We start from the raw sequence: 22599 nt of genomic DNA, 5'->3' as shown, positions 1-22599 counted from the left end.
ACGCGCTAGTATACGTCGACGATATTTTGGTTGCAACAAACAACAAGGAGTACAAGGATCGGACTTGGACAACACGTACGGTCTCAAGGACCAAGGGCTGTTGACACAATACTTAGGTTTGGAAGTGACTCCCACGCCAGAGTACATTATGATCAGTCAAGGCAAGTACGCAAGAGAGATTCTTAGCAAGCTAGGATTTGAAAAGCATATGCAGTAAGGAATCCAATGGAAGTAAATTCACGGCTCACACCTCTCGGAGAGAAGGAGAGTGCAAACAGCAGCTTTCCGTACCGTGAGGCCATTGGTATGCTCATGTACCTGGCTACAAGTACCAGACCGGATTTGGCTTATTCATTAGGTCAACTGAGTCGCTTCGTAGCGAACCCATCGGCGAAGCATATTGGAACGGTAAAGAGAGTGCTGCGCTACTTGGCCGGGACTTTGGACTATGGAATCAAGTACGAGAAAAAGAAGAACAACTCGAAGGAGTTGGTGTTGCAGGTTTACTGTGACAGTGATTGGGCTAATGACCCAGATCAAAGGAAGAGCACTACTGGTTTCGTGTTTACGCTGGCAGGCGGAGCTGTAGCATGGATGTCACGAAGACAATCCGTCATCGCTTAGTCGACCGCGGAGGCGGGGTACATTGCCGCGTGTGAAGCCACAATGGAGGTAGTTGCTGGGAAAAATGTTTTGCAAGAGATTTTACCGCAACACAATGTGAACTTGCGTGTTGGAATTGACAGTCAAGCTGCTCACGTGATGGCAACTAATCCCACCTACAGCAGACGTACGCGCCACATTGAATTGCGGTGGCATTACGTCCGAGAGCAAGTGCAAAAAGGCACTATGGAGTTGCATAAGGTGAAAGGTAAAACAAACCCTGCCGACACGTTCACCAAGCCTCTGGACAAGAAGCGACTGAAAGAGCTGCTGCTGATTGTAGGCATTGGAGCAAAAAAGTAGTCGAAGACCAGTATTCGACCTCGAAGACCGATCTTCGCGAAGGGCGTATTGGATTGTGCATCGAGGCCTGGCGCAGATTGTAATGGGCCCCCCCAAGTTACATATGTAGGTAGTTTTATAGGTTCTTTGTAGTGGTTCACACCATTACATAAGTAGGTAGATTTGCATTACAAAAGTAGGTGCAGCAGCACACGAGTAGCGTGTGCTGAACTGCCGTCATCTTATTGGTTGAAATATGGGGAGCCAGACCCATAATCAACCAATAAGGAGTTGACGTGTATTTGAGTGGGTAGGGCAAGCCGCCCTGGACCTAAATAAAAACAGAGTTGAATTTCCTTCAGACTAAGTACTTGGTTTCAGTATCACTGGACTTGTACGCTTCCTCATCACTACGTGTAAGCAAGTAACGGACACCTCAGGCCCGTTACACAGATTAAAGAAAGCTGGAGCAGCAAATAAACCAGGTCGTTATATGAGAGAGGGCAAAGGCCCATGAGTGTTGGTAAATGCTTAGGAAGCAGAGCAACTGACACCAAGTAATTTGGTCTTCATATTTTCCCTTTGCTTGCTGGTTACTTCGCCGAGCGTATTTGAGCTACAACAAGTGTGTTTTGTCCCACAATATGTATGTCAGAAACCTTTTGCCGTGGGTATAGAACACGAGGAGGACATTTTTCGGAAAATGAAAGCTTATTTGTGGATATAGTACATGAGAAGGTACAATTTTAATAGTGCAAGTATTTTACAGATAGCCCTTGTTGAAAATACTTTTAAGAAGGTATTTTTCAATCAGAAAGAAAAATACTGCTTTTGACTAACTCAAATCCAACCAATTTATTTTGGCTATCGGAGAAGGATACATGTAATACCGGATCGTCCACTTTATTTTATCCGGAATTGTTTCCACTTTATTCCCGGCCTCAGTACTACAGTACTGTACCATTTAATCGGGAGCAGCAGGCGTTTTGAGTTCAGTTCTAGAGCTCACGTCACAGTCGCTTCATCAGTCTAGCTAAGTCATCGTAGCTAACTCTACTGTAGAACGACCACCACTGTCAACGAACGATGACAGAGAGCCCCCTCTCGGCCAGTGACTTTATGGACCTACTGGGAGACGCATCTCCGTGCGATGTTGCACTGGACGCGACACTCGAGGGCGCATTCGAAGACCCAAAAAAGACACAAAAGAAAGCAAAGCGATGATCGAGTTCCGTCTTAACAAGAAGGAGAAGCAGAAGAGGCTGGTAGCCGAGCATGAACGACTGGAGCGTGAGATGAAGACTCTTGCGGAAACTGTAAGAACTGCTGTGGCTTGTAGCAACAGTGACAGCGTGACACACACGCTCCAGGAACTGGTAGTCAAGAGAGAAGCGCTCCGTACCCAGAACCTGGCGTTGAGAGAGGAGGTCACACGGTGCGAGAAGTTTACGGCTGTTGTACTAGAAGCGAGTGAAGATTCGACGGAGGGAGAGGAGTCGAACCTACTCCCAAGTGACGAGACTGGCTGGCGCGTGGGTGAAGGAGACACGTCGTTTTACTTCCACCCGTTCACGCGTGACGAGGTTGACGCTGAGATGCGGAGGTTTGAGGTTGAGTTAGCGGGTGGGATGCCATCTCTGTCGCTTGCTGGGACGTTCCTCGGTTGGGGAGTGTATCACGCTCCGTTGATTGCTTCAACGCTGGACGGTACGCGGTTGGTGGCTCGCACACGAGTTACCAAACGTCTGAGATGCTCGTTGGACGTACACACACAAATGTCGTATACGAAGCAGAAAGACCTCAGCCCCATGATCGTCACACCGATCGGGTGGGGGCTCCACCAGCGAGGGAAAGCGAGTACCCACGTACTACAAGACTTTGACCAAGATACACTCGTTTTTGCTCGCGACATCCCTGGACCAGAGAAGCGCATCCGCTATTTGTTTCAAGTGCGGAGAGCTCAGTGGGAACTGGCCGACGGGAGACGGAAGCTGACAGCAAGCTTGGCGATTATCGATTCCGATGCGAATAGACGAAGTCGCGACGCTGAGATGCAAGATAACGTCGAGTGGGCAACCGAGGGAGGCATCCAGGTATCTGTCACGGAGATGGACGAAAACTCGATTAAGGTGGCCTGTGATCACTGGGCTAGTTGTGAGAGCAAACTGCACGCAGAGTACTTGATGATTCAGTGGACTCAATTTGCTGTATGGTGGGAGCAACTGACAGTGCCGTCCAACTTGCTTCTTTAAACCACTTGAAAGCCAAGTGCTGGTGGCTCGAGATGCCCTTAATACTTAAGCATTTGCTCGAGCTTATGAAAATATACATGTAGAGTCGTAATCCCTCTGTAAGAAAAGCAAGAAAAGACAAAAACTCGAAATAAATATTCGCAAGAAAAGGTTGTTACGTCTCTAATAAGAGAGAGACTCTCTATGATACGACAACATGATGTCTAGTAAAGACTACAGTACTTGGGTATTGGTAGCAAAATCAAGTACTGTAGATTCGTCCGCCGTGAGTTCAACTCAAAAATTCTGTGCGTGGTTCTTTGAATGAACGTAGCTCGCTCAAGTACGATCTAGGCCGTTTCAAAATAGCACCAAAACGGCAAATTTGGTCGGAATGCACAATACCGGTTATTCCGCGTTCCTGCCAGTTTCAGACGGATTCGGTCATGAGGTACTTTAAAAAGCACAATTACTCCAGTACTAATTGTGTTTTCCACTCCATTTTATTTGTAGATATTATTTTATTTGTAGATGACCTTGGCGACAACCAAGCGTGCGGTGGGGCGTAACATCATGGTCTTCGCCAGCGAAGTGCCAGTCATCAGCGCGCTGAACCCATACCGCAAGATTGAGGACGTATTCCTGGATGTATGGCGCCGCACGAACCCTAGCCAGGTCTCCTCTCTCCAGAAACATCTTTCTCTAGCTCTTCCGAGTCCCGAAGAGAAGATGCAGGCCATCGTACAGGACTTGGGGGCCGCTCCAGCCATCAGCGAGCTGATTCAAGAGGCCTCTAAAGCCAAGACTATCCACCAGGTGGCTACAGCTCAAGCTAAAGTGGTGACATCATTGCCGTCCACCACCCCAGCCGACGTCAAGGCCGAAGTGGTGCAATTCGTGACCTCTACAATGCACAAGGGCTTTGGAGTTAAGCAGGAGACGGCGGGCATTGAGCAGTATCAAGAAAAGACCAAAGTGGTGGTTAAAGAGAGAAATCTGGTCTTCTCCAAAAAGAAAATAGCCACTGTAGGGGGCTACAACTTGCTAGTGGGGGGCAAGATCGACGGCCGAGCGGACGGGAAGGTGATTGAAGTCAAGAATCGACTCAAGAGGTTCATGAACCCTTTGCCTAAGTACGACATTGCCCAGTTGCAGACGTATCTGTACATTTTGGACGTGCCAGAAGGGGAATTGGTGGAACATTTGCATGCCGACAAAGCGCAGACCAAAATGACCAAAGTGTCGTGGGACGACAAAATGTGGAACGTGGAGATTCAACCGTACCTGTTGCGGTTTGGCAGTGCGCTAACTTTATTGATGAAGGACAAAACTGTGCAAAAGGACTATTTGCAGTCGGATGCTGGACAACGGCGAGAAATCATTCGGTATCTCTGGAGTCAGGAGGTAGAATGATGAGAGGGTCGTTTGGTAATAAAAGTAGTACTTACTGTTAGTAGATGAATAGAAAATACGTGCTCATACTACTACGGTTTGTCCTATACAAGTGGAATATTACCAAGTAAGTATTACAGTAGTTGCATTAACCAACAATAGACACACTTGAAGTAGGTAGGTTTTAGCCACAGTACAACAATGACCGACGATAGAGAGCTGCGCGAGACTGTTCGTGCAGCTTTTGCGTGCTATGACGAAGACAGTAGTGGGTGGATTGATGCGGCAGAATTACGTCACCTTGTCTCGGATTTAGGTGGTGTCCTGACCGAGCGAGACTTCCATAAAGCGCTTCACATTCTTGACCAAGATAGGAACGGTGTGATCGACAGAGACGAGTTCACTGAGTGGTGGGTAGGACAGCCGGAAGGACACGAGGCAGCTGGGGAGGTCGGAAAAGTCCTGACAAGACTGAAAGATCTTGGGCGCCAAAGGTTCCGTGTGGATATCCACACAGCTTGCTGGAATGGCTACGCAGATGTGGTGGAAAGACTAGTAGAGGACGGCTCGGAGCTTGTGCATGACCGAGATTCTTCTGAATATGGAGTGAGATAAGCTCAAATACAATGATGGAGGTCCCGTAATGACATTGGCGATTTTCTGCTGACCCAGAACCAAAATTCCTCATTGCACTACGCAGCCTACCAAGGGCACACCTCAATCTGTGATATTCTGGTTAGTGAATAAAAATCATGCTTAAGGGCTAGCTCATTCGCCGAATCTGAAAGTTGTGCTTGCGTAGATACGACAAGGAGCTAGTATCAATGGCACGAACGGATCTGGCTGCACTCCAGTGTTCTTCGCTGCCCAGCAAGGACACGTGGGGGTGGTCGAGCTGCTGCTACAGGTGCGTCGTAGGCCAATTATTTCGTTATTATCGTGTCTTCTCACAGTTAGTTTTCGCTGGCAACAGAACGGAGCAGAACTTCGCATTTCGGAGAACAAGGTGGGTGGGGTACAGTACATGTAAAGTAGATGCCAGTGTTTTTATCCCCATTTTTTTGGTAGAACGGGCTAACCCCGGTGGACGTATGCACTACACCGGCAATAACGGAGCTGTTTAGAAATCTACCGGGCAAACGTAAGTCTTGTTCTACTCACATTTTATATTTGTCAACTAATTGTTTCGCTGTCACCCTCCAGCCCCATCGATTCCCGCTGCACCGACGGTTGAGCCGCTTACTGATTCGGAAGTGAAGATTTTATGGCACGATTCGCTCGTCTTCTGTGTCTCTATTTGCTGATAGTAGCGCTAAGAAAGGTGTTTTTATGTAAGTAGGACACCACCGCGACCAAACTTGGATGAGGTTGTCCCGGTGTCGGGGTACAAGATTAAGATTTCCTCGCCATCAGCCCCAGCAAAGTTTGTGCTGGCAGTTGCGTTTCCCACTGAAACGGTGATAACTGGACTCTGCGCTGATACCGAGTACTCTGCATCCATTTGTGCAATTAATCTTCACGGTATGAGTGAGTTTGGCGCAGAATCTGAACCCACCAGGACGAGAAGATGTAAGTTTCCCTTTTTTTACTAATATAGTCTAAATCCTGGCCTAAGGACAGCAACGATATTCACGAGCAGCTAAACCAGCGGCACCTGTACTATTCGTCAATGATACCGGTCCAACCGAGATGACTGTGACGTGGACTTTAGCAGACAACGACGGAGTTTCTTGCATCATCTACCTGACGTCGCCCGAACCAAACGGGACTTGCCACTGGGAATTAGTTTTTAGGACTGACGACCACACTATCAAGTACGTAGGCCACACATTTGTGGGGATTGCAGTATTTGCTAAAATTTGATGTGTCGATAGCTCGGCTAAAGTGGAAAACTTGCTTCCTGATCATCGGTACAAACTACGTGCTGCCGCAATTGCTGACGACGGGCAGCAGACTTTTTCGGACGCAATAGTAGTTAGAACCGTTGGAAAAGTGGCGACCAAGCGCAATGCTTCCAGTAAGTTTTTGGTCATGAGAGCTTTCGGTACGCTAAGACAAATGTGTGCGATCGAATTCATTGTCAAATTAACGTTTGTTATTGCTGTAGGCGGAACCAAAAAGAAGGCCGAAGATAATCAGGAAGCTAAAATATAGTCGTGGACTGATGCTGCTGGTTTTTTTTCTTATAATATTCTGCTTGTATTTTACGTTTGCTTTTGCAGATTTGAAATCTACTTGGCGATTCCGTTGGAGAACGTCTGGAACTGATCGTACTTATTCGTACCGAAATGATCGTAGGCTCGCTGCACCATGCTTTGGATTGTTGGTGCCACTTTCTTGTCGGGTATATTGAGGAATAGACGGTCTTTTAGTCCCGATAAGGGACCAGCTGCGCCTCCGACGAAACACGGGAGCTTGGAGTGGTAGCTCATGACTTCCACTAGCGTGTAGATCGTCTCGGCATGCTTTCGAGCTGCAAGAGCACCTTGGACACACAAGTCTGTAAAATACTGGAAATTGGAGGAATGACGGCCGCCAAGCACGTCCACCATCTCGGCTGTTAGTTTGAATGGGGCCGTCTCAAAGCTGAAGCTTCCTCCTGGGGCTCGGCCTAGGACTACAGCAACAGAAAACTGTAAACGATAAACTCTTTCTTCGAATAATGACAAAAAAGAACTTACAGAAGCCGAAGTCAATGTGAATAATGAAACCTTCGATATCCAGCATAATGTTGCCGTTGTGTCGATCCTTGATAGCGAGAATGTAGCACACGATCGAGTACGCAGCTGCAGCAAGGTTCTGTTTGTTAGAATTTGATGCGTCACAAATCAGGAAAATAGACCCCTACCTAAACTGTGGATGAAGTTGAGTTTAGCCTGTCGAAGTAGTTCAGCTCCCTCACCGGCGTTATCGCCACCTTCAGTACTATTTGTTGCTCCACCATACATCTGTTCAAAGTGGCTGCGTAGGTTCTTGAAGCCTGGGGTCTTCTTGATCCCATCAAGTGACATCGCATTACGAACCACTTCAATGAGACCAGTAGTGGAACCTGTGGACAGGATGCGATACGGGTGCAGTCGCAGTGGCAGCTTTTCCAATTCAAAAATCTGCTGGAAGTACGAGATGAGCTGCATCACTAAAACTTCTTGACGGAGATCATCGAAGCTCTTGGACATTAAACCAGCGAGACGCCAGCGTTCCGGATTCTCACATCGAATCGTTTTCTGGAGACGCTCTGCCGTGGTGAAGGTCAGTTCGCCGAATGTTTTTTCGATGCGCTGTTTGCGTTCGTCATCCTGCCGTGAGTCAGATTAAAAAACGTTTAGTCACGCACAAAGTGGAGTAGGAAAATAAATGACGGCTCACCGAAAGCAGTTCACGGAGAAAAGACGACATCTGACTGGAGATGTGCTTAGCTCGAGATGCATGTGACGTCCGTGCTTGTCTTAGCGCAATATCCGCGGCGTGCTGATCAAAAGCTGTCACGATCTCATCGTCTTCGTCAATGTCACAGACATCCGAGGTCCGAGTTTCGTACAATTCGTTGAATAAAACAGTGGAGACATCTTCACCGCTTTCACTTTCCTCAGTGGCAAAGTAGATCAAACACGGTGCTCGTTCCTAGAGGGATATGCTGGTTAAATTTTCATCAAATACAACAGCAAAAACAGAACCTACGTGAGTGCTGAAGACGCGACCTTCGTCGCTGAATACCGACTCGACATTGCAATAAGACTAAAACACAGAAAAAAGAAGATGAAAGCAAAATCTGGTTAGTGAAGTTAAGGCCAGAAAGGGACAGGACACTTACGTCCGTTGCCTTGCATAGCGGGATGTATGCTCGATGGGGTATTCGCAGCTGTTTTAGAAGGGGTCCTAGCAACTCCTTGCGTTTAGGAAGTTCAACTCGACGAAGAGCCTCCGATATGTCCGTGATGGACTTGACAAAGTGAACCATGCTGCAAAAGAATTCATACCGTCGCTGCTGGTCTGGCAGCATAAGCGTCTGCATGAACACGTCGGGGCCACAGCAATCGGTGGTCGAATATTGACTCACTTCAGTGTCACCCGCTTGGCTCACGCCACCACTACTTAGCATCCGAGTTCGCATATTCGCAGCTAATACATCAGCTATGATTTCTGCTGGACGACTCGTACCATCTGCTTTAGAAGGGGAGCCACTTTCCGATGGAAGTGTAGCGTTGTCGATTGCATTGCTAGTTACATTAGTGGAAGATTGCATGATAAACGTTCTCATGGCGAACGACATACGTGCCAGTGTTCGTTCAGGACTGCAACTTCCTTTGGTTGGACTGCCAGCTGGGGGGTCTGGTAACGCAGCGGTCTTTTGGATATACGCGACCCACGTGGATAAATCATCCGCAGTTTTTGCAGCAAATTTCGCCTTGGTCTCGCTAAAATCGTGGGCGATTTCGAAGTAAAACGGACGCTTATTCTCCACTACGTGCACTTTGGCGCCATGCAGTGGGATGGCTGCGCGAGGCTGAGAATCTGCGGGTTTTGTAAATACCAGCAAGATGCGCTTCTCGATACGACACCATCGCATCGTCCAGTTGCGTCGACCCATAGTTCGAGTACCACCTCCTTTCTTAAGTAACCAACCACCTGAGATTGGAGCTACATCCTCTACCCCTCCACCAATGCTAGTAGAGTCTGAGCTACTCTGTTGAGCTGCGAAAAAGCGACGATCGGCCAAGAGAATCTGCTCCATCTCGTCCCGGGAGATACTTTGCCGTGTTAGCAATTCCGAGGCCTGTCGAGCAGCCGGAGAGCCGTACACGAAGCATTGCTCGAGTGCGAGCAACAGTCTCGCACAGCGAGCAAAGGTCTGAGGGTTATTACCCGCACGCTTTGGGCGATTCTCGTCCAGCGCCGCGTAAATCATCCAGAAGAATTGTAGAGCGAAATGCACGCTACTCTGCGAGAGAAGTAGTACAAATTGCTCCATGTCTTCCATGGGTAGTTCTCGTTCGAGGTGTACCACCATGTGCGCTAACTGTGGCAGGTAGAATTCTACTTGGTCCAACATTGGTTGGGTGATTGGTATTGAGCACAGACGCTGGCAAAGTTCCGATGTGAACTCGGCATTGGCTCGATGTTTCCACAGGGAAATCATCAGTAGTCGAACGTCCACACTTCCGTCATGCGCCAAAATGTCAGCAACACTTGGTGAAGGCAACAGCTTGGACTTGGTAGGCGACGGTGATGGTGACGGGTTGCAAATTGCGATTGGCGCTGAAGAATCTCCAGAGCTCGCTGGAACATCCGGTAGGTTGGCAGTCGACGCCATATCGACGGAATTGTTGGACAAGTGGCCTCGGGCTCGGATGAGTTCTGGAGCGAGGTCAGCTAAATAAAGCAACAGACGTGGAGTCCTTCCGTCGAAACGGACGATTGGTATGTAACTATTTGCCAACGAGTTTAGCATTGTGAGAGTTTCCTATGCATACGGGCAGACTTAAACGTAAGCTGCATGTATTAAGCACTGCACATTGTACATTGTAGATTGTCGCGCTGTCGCTGCAACTTGCGCGGGCTTCCAGATTCCGCCACCGTCGTAGATTCGCTGCGAGAGCTACCATGAGGCTTAAACTGTACATCGATCGGTCGGCGCGATTGATAACAAGCGCCACCGCAACCAAAGCTGCGAGCTGTGAGAGCAGGCATAAACTCGCCAGTTGCCCGCAAACAGTGGCGACTCTGAATCGCCAAAAGGTGGGACCAGTGTTGGCCCGCCGATGTCCACGCGCACGCAAGTCAGGCAGACGCATCGAGCTTCGTCGGAGTCAGCTGGACACCCGGACCTGCTCGGCCAGCAGCATGTACAGTCGGTGGCACGGCCAAAGATCCATTTGACACATTGATGGTAACAAAGGCATGCGCCGCGCAAATAAATACGCAGCCAGCATTTCGTATGGATAACAACCTTAGTCAACGGCCAAGAGTCAACCCATCGACACTCACATGTACAATGCTGAGCTGTAACAAACGAGGAATATGCTATAGTCTAGTCTAACGTGCTTCCCTAAATTGCACTGTACTTGTGCGGTATATGGAGACTTCAAATCGGCATTCGTTGGTGCATTCGTTGGACACAATGTTCACGGCTCTGATGATAAACAATGTACCGGTACGTTGCATTGACTTGCTCGCTTTCGCGGCTGCAGCTGCAAGAGCGGTTTTCAGCTCAGTGCATGGAATACCCTCCAACAAGAATAAAATGTCGGTCCTCGAAGTCGTGCAGTCTACAAGCCTAAGATTAAAATACCTCTCACCCCTCCATCGGAATATGGAATTCAAAATTACGAAAAATGACTGTTCTGGGGTGCTTAACTAAAACGAATCACCATTGTGCAGCACATCCAAAGTAGGCAAGCAAGGACACTTGCTGGTTGCACCCTTCCTTCCTGCTTAGCTCGTGTCGAAGCTGTCCCTTCATCGTTCTAAGCACCTGTACACACCTATCCGACACGCCTGTTGAATCTGCTCGAATAAGCAGCTTTGCAATCCACTTGAGGTGCCTTTTAATATCCACAGAATCGAGCTCTATATCATTATTATCTGCTGCGCATCTAGTATCCTCGCGGGCACCAATTGATGAGCATGGTGCTAGCTGACTTATGTTCAGCTGGCATATTGGGGGTACTAACGTTAGCTTGGAAAATTAAAGAATGAGAGAGACTCCGGAAGGACCGCAAATGCAAGGAATGAAATGGATGGTAATGTTCGGTTGGCTCCTGTACCATTTCAAAGGTACACTTGGCTGAGCCACCCCACAACAAGAATACCATCAGATTGGCATACAATGTTGGTTCCCCACGCTATGACTACCGAAGGGTCCATCTGTACTGTATTCTGAGCATTGTTCACACCGGAGACGCTCGCTTCTCATAAATCTGTTCATTCACTGCCGTACAGACAATCTCTCGGTAGTAATCCCAGCACTGGAATACACCCTCAATACCGATAAGTATGACTCACCCTCAGTTGTAAAAATGAATTCAGCTGCAGGCATTTCTAAATTCCTTTTTTGAGGTACTTAACCATGAGAAAGTTCCTATTCTACAGAACACCGGAAGAAATCCAGATCATTCCAAACTATTAATACAAGTGCATGTTGTGCTGCTGGCAATCCTCTAGCTGCTGCTTACACGACATCCGAAGATAATCAAAAACTTTAACAATGCACCAGTACGTTCTTCCTGACAACCCAGACTACAACAAGTTTGTGAAGTGATGCGGGTCACTGCATGCGATGGAGAGTAAGTGCGAGGAATAAGCTGATATATATACTTGGTAGTGCTTACGGAGCTCTGAGTTTATCGTAAACTATGATCCATTATCACAACATTTGAATTCCTTATATAAGCATAAAACGGGGTCTCTCGACGATCTGAGGGGATTGTCTGAGCGCCAACGCGTACTGTAGCCTGGGTTGGCTACCGCCACAAATCGTGAGCATTGACACGCACGCGTGCCCGCCTGCTAGCGTCACACAAATTCATGACGTAAGGTCATTTCGATTCGGACAGGCATGGATGACAGCTACATAAGCGTGCCACACCTTACATGTAGACTGTCCGCGTTTCATTGCAGCCGTCGCTTCAAATCGTACCCGGTTTCCGGGTACGATATCCGGGCCGGACAGCCGCATGTGCTTGACGGATAAATCAGCGGGCGATTGGGTCGGTCGGTTCCATCCGTGTGAATCAAACGTTCGAGGCTGCCTGTCGTCTGGAGCCGCTCCACTGCTTCGAAAGTTTCCTACGGTGAGGCCACAAAGCCTAATACTAGTATCTTCGAATGTTGCGTCACTCGCAGCAAATTCCAGGCGCTCTTGAAGCATCCGGTGGCACCACCGACCAAGTCACCATTCTTGCCACCGAAATTCTCTGCAACCAAGTTGTTGCGCTCGTCGCAACTGCCTTTCAGCGCGTTTCTGCTCTGATCGGGTTCGTCTGCCGCCCATCCTCTTGCTGACTTGACGCCGCTCTCTGGCCAGTGGCCGAGCGTCGTGCGCAATTCCGTTCCAGCCCTCACTATCGATTTCCCCGCCACCGAGGCAACTCGTCGTCGCTTTAAGGTGGCAACGACATATTGCAGACAGACACAGATATGGAGACAGCAGACCAGAACATGAAGCTGGATGAGATAAAGAAACAGGTGCGGTGGGGCACCGTGAGTGTTCTGGAATTCCGCGTGGGCTACAACGCCAGCGCCGTACCGGAAAGCGGCGGTCCGCCCGTGGGTCTGATCGGTCGACCGACGCGACACTCGTACTCGATGATCCCCTCGGAAGACGACGTGGAGAGCACCGACAGCGAGTGTGAGGACTCGGACTCGGACGCCGAGATGCTGTTGCTAGAGACGATCCCGCTGTCCACAGGCTGTGGCCGCCGCAGCCGCAACGACCTGTGGCTGGACCCAATGGACCGCGCGCGTACCCTGGCGGAGGACCATGCATTCCCAATGGAAGACATTGCACTGATCTGCCGCGACGTGCGAGCGACGTTAGACTCGCGATTGCTCTCGCGTTTGGACAAGGTGACGGAGAAGAGACTGGAATCGTCGCAGTCGTCTCGATGCAACGGCTTGTGCAGCTCTACGAGACAAAAGGTGTTGCTGTATTAAAAGCTTCGTCAATTGCTTCGGTCCGAGTGAGAGACCAAGCAGGCACAACGACATCTCACGTGTGAAGAAATAGTTTATCCGAGAGCACCACCATGAGGCGAGCCGTGGATGGTCTTATCAGTCCTCAGTCTTGAAAGCCTCCGTGCGCTCTTGACGTATTTATTGCTCCGATTGAGGAGAATTTAAGAAATTAAAGAAACTGTATTCACTACGACAAATACATGATGCCTTTCAACATTTATCTTTGATCATTATTCATGTCATGCTGCAGTACTCGGGTTCCATCTGTACTGCTTGCTGTCAAAGACGCCACGAACGCTTCACTCAACTTCTGTCGACAAGGGTGTGGTGCACTTCTGTATCCGGTAGTACATGTAGATTTGAGCGAATTTAGTTTATCCGTGCGAGCCGATTCGATAGGAGTACTGTACTGTTACTGCACCAATTTCGTGTCGAAGTTCGAACGTGCAGGCTGGAATGCAAGCTACAGTATCCATGCCTTGCCCTGCGCAAGGCAATAAGTAAGCTGCAGTTAAAACACGCCTGCGCGCTGAAAGCTGTACAGTACATGTGTATTTTAATACTACTGTAGCAATAAATACAAGTAATGAGCCATTACTTTTTTCAAGCCTGCTTTGTACCGAAAGTACCAGAAGAGGTAACGCTCCGCAGTGTGCAGTGGAAGAGTTTGCCGGCCATACTCGCCGGTGGCTTTTAATACTGGTGTCATATTAGAGTGCCATTGCCACCAGTTATTAATAATTGGTGGACAAATCAACCGAGCGCCGAGCGTGAATACATGCATGTAAACAAGTGCCGATAGGATATGTAAACTTTACATCGTAAATTTCCCGCCCCCTAAACTTGTAGCGTGTCCGTCCGTCTGTCAATAAGTCCGTCCGGTTCCTTTCTTGCTGCGTTTTCCTGCCTTTTCGCATGGCTACACCCGGCCTTTCCAATAGAGTTTCCTCCCATCTTTCCGACCGCGCCTACCTTTCTGACTCGACTTAACTATGCCAAAATTACAAATATATCCAAAAGCGTGACGCAATTAACTCGCGCCCTGATTGGTCAATACCTGCTGACCTGCGACACTGACTGGATCTGTCGCACGATCAGACCGTCTATCGCCCTCGCGATTGGACGTAAGGTAAACATTTCTGCCGAGCACGAAACGCATCGATTGGTTGCAAACAGCCAGGCGAGCTGCGTAGATGATTGATTATTGACATTTAGCTCGCAAAACCTGTCGTATGTACTGCAAATCGGGCACAGTAACCACTTTATTTTCTAAGAGCTCTGCACCCTTCTAAAATAGAGATTTTTATTATTATTAATGTAGACTTCACAGACCAGTATTTTGTAAGAGCTCAGGGATGTTATTTTTCACACACTTTTCAAAGTAAAGACGCTATTAATAGTATTAATATTACTAATATAAGCTTCACAGGCCGCATTTGTAAGAGCTCGGCGATGCGGTTTTCCACACACTTTCTAAAGTAGAGACGATAGTATTTTTTTAATATTAAAGTAGGCTTCACGACCAGCGCTTTTTGTAGGGATATATATCTTTTTTACTTCACTGACACTCACCACTGCCACCGTGCAATGAAGGCGCGCGGCTGCACGGTCACTGCGGTATCTGCTCCCGTGCACCGCACTCGACGAATGCATGCGCGCCAGTACATAGTCTTTTAGTCACTTTTATTTCGTGTAAAGTATGTATTTGTTTAAAATTATGATAAAAGTACTATTATAGCAAAACCAAATAGTAATATGTTAAATCATTTTAATATTTTGTCTAACAATAATACCAGCCTTACAGTACCGTGCTATTGGCTAATATTTGGACGCAAGTAATTGGTTAAAACAGTATATGTTACTAACTTACTCACATTTTCCTACCTATTTTTGTAATTTGTATACTGGCTGACGGTACGAGGCTTGGAGACGCACATACGGTAAACTGACTATGGCGCTGCCAATAGTGTTGACGCACCTATAGAGCGTAGAGCGTTTCATATAATAATTAGCACATGGAATCAACTGTGCACCGCTGCAAGTTGGTGGTTCCTATCCGCATACGCGTCACCGTAGATGGCACGTACACTCGCTCACGTGGGCAGACGCAAATCCATGCCATCTGTACCATCAGCTCTTATAGCGGATATTTCACTAATTGGCGCTCACAAATGTAAGCTTCAGTATTGAGTGGGAGCTACGTGCGACGAATAAGCTGCTGTTGACATAGATACTACCACTGCGTGACAGTGCAGACCGTACAGATGAACGTGGCAAGTCGATGTGTCTGAACGCAATATTGTACTTTAGTGTCCTGTTCATAATGGCCGAGATGAGAGCTCGGTTGAGTCGCGGATGACTATAAGGTGTACCCGCCTCGCGCGTATATATCGCGTTGGCTACTGCTAAGAGACGCGCGTTCAGCATACCTGTATCGCTGCGGAATGGCCTGTGCCCAGTTAGTGACGCGCTTGATTATACAGACTAAAACATCAATAGCGTAAGCACAGAAAGCTAGCACGACGACGCAAAAGTCCCGATAAAGAAACAGTGACCCCATACATAGGTGGGGCTATCACGAGCGCGTGGCAAATACACTCATCAACGACCTTGCGATATATGCACGGACACATCAAATAGCACGCCGAGCTGATAAGTAGGCAGCGAAAGTACTCCATCTAATGTACATGAACTATTTTTCAATTCAAGTTTAACGATCACTGCGATCTGATACTCTGCCTGCAGCCATATTTCTTCGTATGTTTGTCGTACATATCGGACCCAGTATAATGTCAGTTGGAAAGGATTTACGCCACTCTGTCAGTCAGTAGCTATGCAAATAAGTCAGAAAGTACGTCAGCTATGCAAGTAAGATCAATGCATGCGGAAGATAGTGGAAATACCCTTCAGTAACATCACAAACAGCTCAGCAGAATAATTTCAAAGCATATTATTGAGATTTGTGGCGACCATCAGCAAATACTACCTATCCTAAAAGATACTTCGCGCGAGGAGCTGATTAACATTTCTCTATTCGACTGTCGCAATCGATGATATGTGTCGACTGCCTCACGGCGATGACGTGCAGATGGGTAATATGTGTGAGAAGGCGTATTTACTCCAGCTAAACCGTGATTCCTCACCAGTCTATGCCAATTTGAATCATCACTGATACTAACATGTCTTCTGAACAGCATTTGTTAGCTTTGCAGCCACGCACGCCTCCGATTCGTGTCATTTTAGGAGCTATGCGCTCAAATGCGATTATAGACAAAACCTTCCCGGGTAAGATGGTGCTCATCTTGCAGATCATGTTAAACCCTGGTCATATCTACCATAACATGTGAGCACTCAGCATACTGTGTGCGGTGTTGTTTTGGAGCGTAATATAAGTAGAACACAGTATACATGTACTATATGTTACTTTGCTGTACGTAGAAACGCTAAGCACACCGCAGCGCAGCGGAGGTGGTCAGCCCACACTACACCAACCAACCATGCCCTAGCGTCCGCGGAGCGGGCGCCCAGAGCGCTAGTCTCCCCGCTTCTAACCTTGTAACCTGTCGGTCTGTCCGTCCGTCAGTCCGTCGCATTCCCCGTCTTGCTGCTTTTTCCTGCCTTTTCGCATGGCTACACTCGGCCTGTCTTATACAGTTTCCTCCTATCCTACCGACCGCGCCTACCTTTCTGACTCGACCTAACTATGCTAAAATTACAATTATATCCAAAAGCGTGACACAATTAACTCGCGCCCTGATTGGGCAATACCTGCCGACCTGCGACACTGACTGGATCTGTCGCACGATCAGACCGCCTCTCGCATTCGCGATTGGACGTAAGTTAAACATTTCTGCTGAGCACGAAACGCATCGATTGGCTGCAAACAGCCAGCAGATACTTGATTATTGCGCAAAACCTGTCGTATGTACTGCAAATCGGGCACAGTAACCACTTTATTTTCTAAGAGCTCTGCACACTTCTCAAATAGAGATATTTATCATTATTAATGTAGACTTCACAGACCAGTATTTTGTAAGAGCTCTGGGATGTTATTTTCCACACACTTTTCAAAGTAATGACGATATTAATAGTACTAATATGCTTAATATAAGCTTCACAGGCCGCATTTGTAAGAGCTCGGCGATGCTATTTTCCACACACTTTCTAAAGTAGAGACAATAGTATTTTTTAATATTAAAGTAGGCTTCACGACCAGCGCTTTTTGTAGGGACCTTGCGAATATATATATTTTACTTCACCTGGCACTCACCACTGCCACCGTGCAATGAAGGCGCGCGGCGGCACGGTAATTGTGCTATCTGCTCCCGTGCACCCCACCCGACGAATGCATGCGCGCACGATAGATAGTTGTTTTAGTCAATTTATATTGCATGTAAAGTATGTATTTGTTTGGAAATGTGATAAAAGTATTATTATAACAAAGCCAAATAGTAATATTTTAAAACATTTTACTGTTTTGCCTAATAATAAATACCAGCCTTACAGTACCGTGCTATTGGCTAATATTTGGACGCAAGTAATTGGTTAAAACAATATAATTTGCAAACATACTCACAGTTTGCAAAATGGTGGGCCCTACGTGCAAGCAATGCGAGGCGAAATTTGACCCGCTTCTGCTGAGCCCGCAGCGGTCTACGACGGATGCACGGGCGCGCTGCGTCTGCTGCGGGAAGCTGCAGTACGGCTACGCATTCCGTACAATCAGCGGGCGGGACATCGTGCGGCGCTGTATTGCCGGCAAGAACGGCCCAAAAGCGGTTGGGTTCTGGGAGGAATAGCCCCCACCACCTGATTCGGCCGATGTGCGCCGCCAGGAAAGCCTGGCAAACGTCAAGAAGGTGATGGGCCCTGACTGGTACCCCAAGAGTAAATAAAGAAACAGCCACCCTCGCAAGCTGACCGCCCGAAACGCCAAGTACATCGAGCAAAAGAAGCAGCAGAAGAGCAAGTAATGGTAAATATACCCTTTTAGGCCCCCATTTTCCTACCTATATTCGTATTTAGTATACTGGTTGACGGTACGAGGCTTGGAGCCGCACAAACGGTAAACTGACTATGGCGCTGGCAATAGTGTTGACGCACCTACAGAGGGTAGCGCGTTTCAAATAATAATTAACGCACGGTATCTACTGTGAACCCTTGCAAGCTGTCTGTCCCTATCTGCTTCCGCGTAACAATAGATCGAGAGTACACTCGCTCACTTGGATACATGCAAACCATGCTATCTGTGCCATCAGCGCTCACAGCGTATGTTCCATTAATGTGCGCTCACAAATTGAAACTACAGCATCGAGTGAGCACTACACGCGGCGATTAAGTTGCGGTCTACATAGATGCGAGCACGTGTGCGGTAGCGCAAACAATACCGGTGGGTGTGGTAAGTCGAACTGTCTGTACGCAGTACTATGCTTTAGTGCCCTGTCCATAATGGTCGAGATAAGAGCTCGGCTCAGTCGCGGGTGGCTATAAGGTGTACCCGCCGCGCGCGTAGATACTGCGTTGAATACAGGTGACAGACGCGCGGTCAGCTTGCCAGTATCGCTGCAGTATGGCCTGTGACCGGTTAGTGACCTGCTGGGTCATATAGACTGATACATCAGAAGCGTAAGCACAGTAAGCCAGCACGACGACGCAAGTGTACCGAGAAAGCGACAGTGATCCTATACATAGGTTTTAAATATCACGAGCGCGTGATATACACTCATTAACGACCTCGCAATATATGCACGGATACATCAAATAGCACGCCGAGTTGATAAGTAGGCAGCAAAAGTACTTCATATAATGTAAATGAGCGACGATTCAATCAAGTCTAAGATATCTACGATCTGATAATCTACCTACAGTTATGTGACTTCGTATGTTCGTCATACATATCGGAGCCAGTAAATGTCACTCGAAAGGGTCTACGCCACTATATCAGTCAGAATCTATGCAAATAAGTCAGTATGTGCATCAGCTATGCAAGTAGAATCAATACATGCGAAAGATAGTGGAAAAACCCTTCAGTAAAATCATAAAGAGCTCAGCAGAACAATTACAACGCATAATATTGGTGTTTGTCGCGACTATCGGCAAAATCTACCTGTTCTAAAAGATACTTCGCGCGAGGAGCTGACTAAACCTTTCTCTAATAGACCGTCGCAATCAATGAGACGGCGTCGACTGCCTCACGGCGATGACGTGACAGATGATATTATGTTTGAGTAGACGTATTTACTCCAGCTAAACTGGAATTCCTCACCGGCCTGTGCCAATTTTGGATCATCACTGATACTGGCATGTCTTCCGTACAGCATATATTACATTTGCAGCCACGCACGCCTCCGATTTGGGAGCTATGCGCTCAAATGCGATTATAGACAAAACCTTCCCGGGTAAGATGGTGCTCATCTTGCAGATCACGTTAAACCCTGGTCGTGTCTACCATAACATGTGAGCACTAAGGATACTGTGTGCGGTGTTGTTTTGAACCGTAATATACGTAGCTCACAGTATACATGTACTATATGTTGCTTCGCTTTGAGTAGAAATTCTAAGCCCACTGCAGCGCAGCGGAGGTGGTCGGCCCTCTCTACACCAACCAACTATGCCCTAGCGTCCGCGGAGCGGGCGCCCAGAGCGCTAGTTAAAGAAATTAAACATAAAAACATGTACATGTTTATGATCGGTACATGTACAGTGCTGCACCCCGTTTTCGCGCCCCTGGACCTTTGATAAACTTCCGGATGTGATGATCCTAAATCCAAATTAACTATAATTTGTTAGCTAAAATTTGATTTATTTGCAAATCCAATATGGTACACGCCCGCGAAAACGGGGTGCAGTACTGTACATACATGTACTTCCTCCGCTCACTGTAGGGGAATTTGACAAGAGTAAATTCAATCTTAGCTGACAAGATTTCCCGCCACCTAAACTTGCAGCCTGTCTGTCCGTCTGTCAATAAGTCCGTCCGGTTCCTTTCTTGCTGATTTTTCCTGCCTTTTCGCATGGCTACACTCGGCCTTTCCAATAGAGTTTCCTCCCATCGTACCGACCGCGCCTACCTTTCTGACTCGACCTAACTATGCCAAAATTACAAATATATCCAAAAGCGTGACACAATTAACTCGCGCCCTGATTGGGCAATACCTGCCGACCTGCGACACTGACTGGATCTGTCGCACGATCAGACTGCCTCTCGCCCTCGCGATTGGACGTGATGTAAGCATTTCTGCCGAGCACGAAACGCATCGATTGGTTGCAAATAGCCCGGCGAGCTGCGCAGATACTTGATTATTGCGCAAAACCTGTCGTATGTACTGCAAATCGGGCACACTAACCAATTTATTTTCTAAGAGCTCTGCACACTTCTCAAATAGAGATATTTATCATTATTAATGTAGACTTCACAGACCAGTATTTTGTAAGAGCTCTGGGATGTTATTTTTCACACACTTTTCAAAGTAAAGACGATATTAATACATGTATAAGCTTCACAGGCCGCATTTGTAAGAGCTCGGCGATGCTATTTTCCACACACTTTCTAAAGTAGAGACGATAGTATTTTTAATATTAAAGTAGGCTTCAGGACCAGCGGGACTTTGCGAATATATATCTTTTTGCTTCACCTGGCACTCACCACTGCCACCGTGCAATGAAGGCGCGCGGCTGCACGGTCATTGCGCTATCTGCTCCCGTGCACCGCATCTGATGGATGCATGCGCGCACGGTACATAGTGTTTTTAGTCACTTTTATTGCATGTAAAGTATGTATTTGTTTAAATATCTGACAGTATTACTATTAAAGCAAAATATTAAATATCAACTTTTGAATATTTTGCTTAAAAATAAATTCCACTCTTACAGTACCGTGCTATTGGCTAATATTTGGACGCAAGTAATTGGTTAAAACAATATAATTTGCTAACATACTCACAGTTTGCAAAATGGCGGGCCCTATGTGCAAGCAATGCGAGGCGAAGATTGACCCGCTTCTGCTGAACCCGCAGCGGTCTGCGACGGATACCCGGGCGCGTTGCGTCGGTTGCGGGAGGCTGCAGTACGGTTACGCGCTCCGTACAATCAGCGGACGGGGCAGCGTGCGGCACTGTATTGCGTGCAAGAACGGCCCAAAAGCGGTTGAGTTCTGGGAGGAATAGCCCCCACCACCTGATTCGGGCAAAGTGCGCCGCAAGGAAAGCCTGGCGAACGTCAAGAAGGCGATGGGTCCTGACTGGTACCCCAAGAAGAAAAAGAGACGCAGCCGCCCTCTCAAGCTGACCGCCCGAAACGCCAAGTACATCGAGCAAAAGAAGCAGCAGAAGAGCAGGTAATTTTAATATATACATCCTTATAGCCCCTTACCTCGCATAGTTTTGTATACTGGCTAACGGTGCAAGGCTTGGGGTTGCACATACTGTAAGCTGACTGTGGCGCTACCAAGCGTATTGACGCACCTATAGAGCGTAGCGCGTTTCATATAATAACTAGCACGAGGTATGTACTGTGTACCTCTGCAAGCTGGCCGTCCCTATCTGCATACGCGTCACCGTAGATGGCACGTACACTCGCTCACGTGGGCACACGCAAAACCATGTTATCTGTACCATCAGCTCTTATAGCGTATATTGCACTAATTGGCGCTCACAATTTAAACCACAGTATTGAGTGGGAACTACGTGCGACGAATAAGCTGCTGTTTACATAGATACTACCACTGCGTGACAGTGCAGACCGTACAGATGGACGTGGCAAGTCGATGTGGCTGTACGCAGTACTGTACTTTAGTGCCCTGCCCATAATGACCGAGATAAGAGCTCGGTTGAGTCGCGGATGACTATAAGGTGTGCCCGCCTCGCGCGTATATATCGCATTGGCTACTGCTAACAGACGCGCGTTCAGCATACCTGTATCGCTGCAGTATGGCCTGTGTCCAGTTAGTGACCTGCTTGGTCATATAGACTGACACATCAGAAGCGTAAGCACCGTAAGCCAGCACGACGACGCAAATGCACCGAGAAAGCGACAGTGGCCCTATGCATAGGTTGGATATCACGAGCGCGTGGCAAATACACTCATTTACGACCTCGCGATAAATGCACGGACACATCAAATAGCACGCCGAGCTGATAAGTAGGCAGCGAAAGTACTCCATCTAATGTACATGAACTATTATTCAATTCAAGTCTAACCATCACTGCGATCTGATACTCTGCCTACAGCCATATATCTTCGTATGTTGCAGCGGTCAAAAGAATGTGCACGCAGTGGTGCCTCTTCGTCCGATCTGGACGAGGCCTTTTGTCGTTCATATCGAACTAAGTATAATGTCAGTCGGAAAGGTTTTACGCCA

At 47.7% G+C, this 22599-nt stretch overlaps 4 protein-coding genes across 4 annotated transcripts; 3 read left to right on the top strand and 1 right to left on the bottom strand.

The window, feature by feature from the left end:
* Window positions 1-2720: 2720 nt before the first annotated feature.
* Window positions 2721-3197, top strand: PITG_08389 (uncharacterized protein; the record flags this gene model as incomplete). The annotated part of the gene is made up of 2 exons (XM_002903729.1): window positions 2721-2982; window positions 3031-3197. 2 exons carry the CDS (start codon window positions 2721-2723, stop codon window positions 3195-3197), a joined length of 429 nt encoding a protein of 142 aa, XP_002903775.1.
* A 373-nt stretch (window positions 3198-3570) lies between these two features.
* PITG_08388 (uncharacterized protein) lies at window positions 3571-6451 on the top strand (the record flags this gene model as incomplete). The annotated part of the gene is made up of 7 exons (XM_002903728.1): window positions 3571-3627; window positions 3708-4476; window positions 4885-4982; window positions 5371-5475; window positions 5542-5574; window positions 6111-6137; window positions 6443-6451. 7 exons carry the CDS (start codon window positions 3571-3573, stop codon window positions 6449-6451), a joined length of 1098 nt encoding a protein of 365 aa, XP_002903774.1.
* A 348-nt stretch (window positions 6452-6799) lies between these two features.
* PITG_08387 (phosphatidylinositol kinase (PIK-H1)) lies at window positions 6800-9879 on the bottom strand (the record flags this gene model as incomplete). The annotated part of the gene is made up of 6 exons (XM_002903727.1): window positions 6800-7185; window positions 7250-7354; window positions 7417-7864; window positions 7935-8189; window positions 8247-8303; window positions 8380-9879. The coding sequence occupies 6 exons, from the start codon at window positions 9877-9879 to the stop codon at window positions 6800-6802; spliced, it is 2751 nt and encodes a 916-aa protein (XP_002903773.1).
* Window positions 9880-12704: 2825 nt separating this feature from the next.
* On the top strand, window positions 12705-13220 carry PITG_08386 (uncharacterized protein; the record flags this gene model as incomplete). Its single annotated transcript, XM_002903726.1, has 2 exons — window positions 12705-12913; window positions 12992-13220. 2 exons carry the CDS (start codon window positions 12705-12707, stop codon window positions 13218-13220), a joined length of 438 nt encoding a protein of 145 aa, XP_002903772.1.
* Between the last annotated feature and the right edge of the window lie 9379 nt (window positions 13221-22599).

This window comes from Phytophthora infestans, genomic scaffold (genome assembly GCF_000142945.1).
Source record: "Phytophthora infestans T30-4 supercont1.13 genomic scaffold, whole genome shotgun sequence".
Classification (NCBI taxonomy): domain Eukaryota; phylum Oomycota; class Peronosporomycetes; order Peronosporales; family Peronosporaceae; genus Phytophthora; species Phytophthora infestans.
Note: the sequence above shows the minus strand (reverse complement) of the source record. Positions and strands in the feature narration are given on the sequence as shown.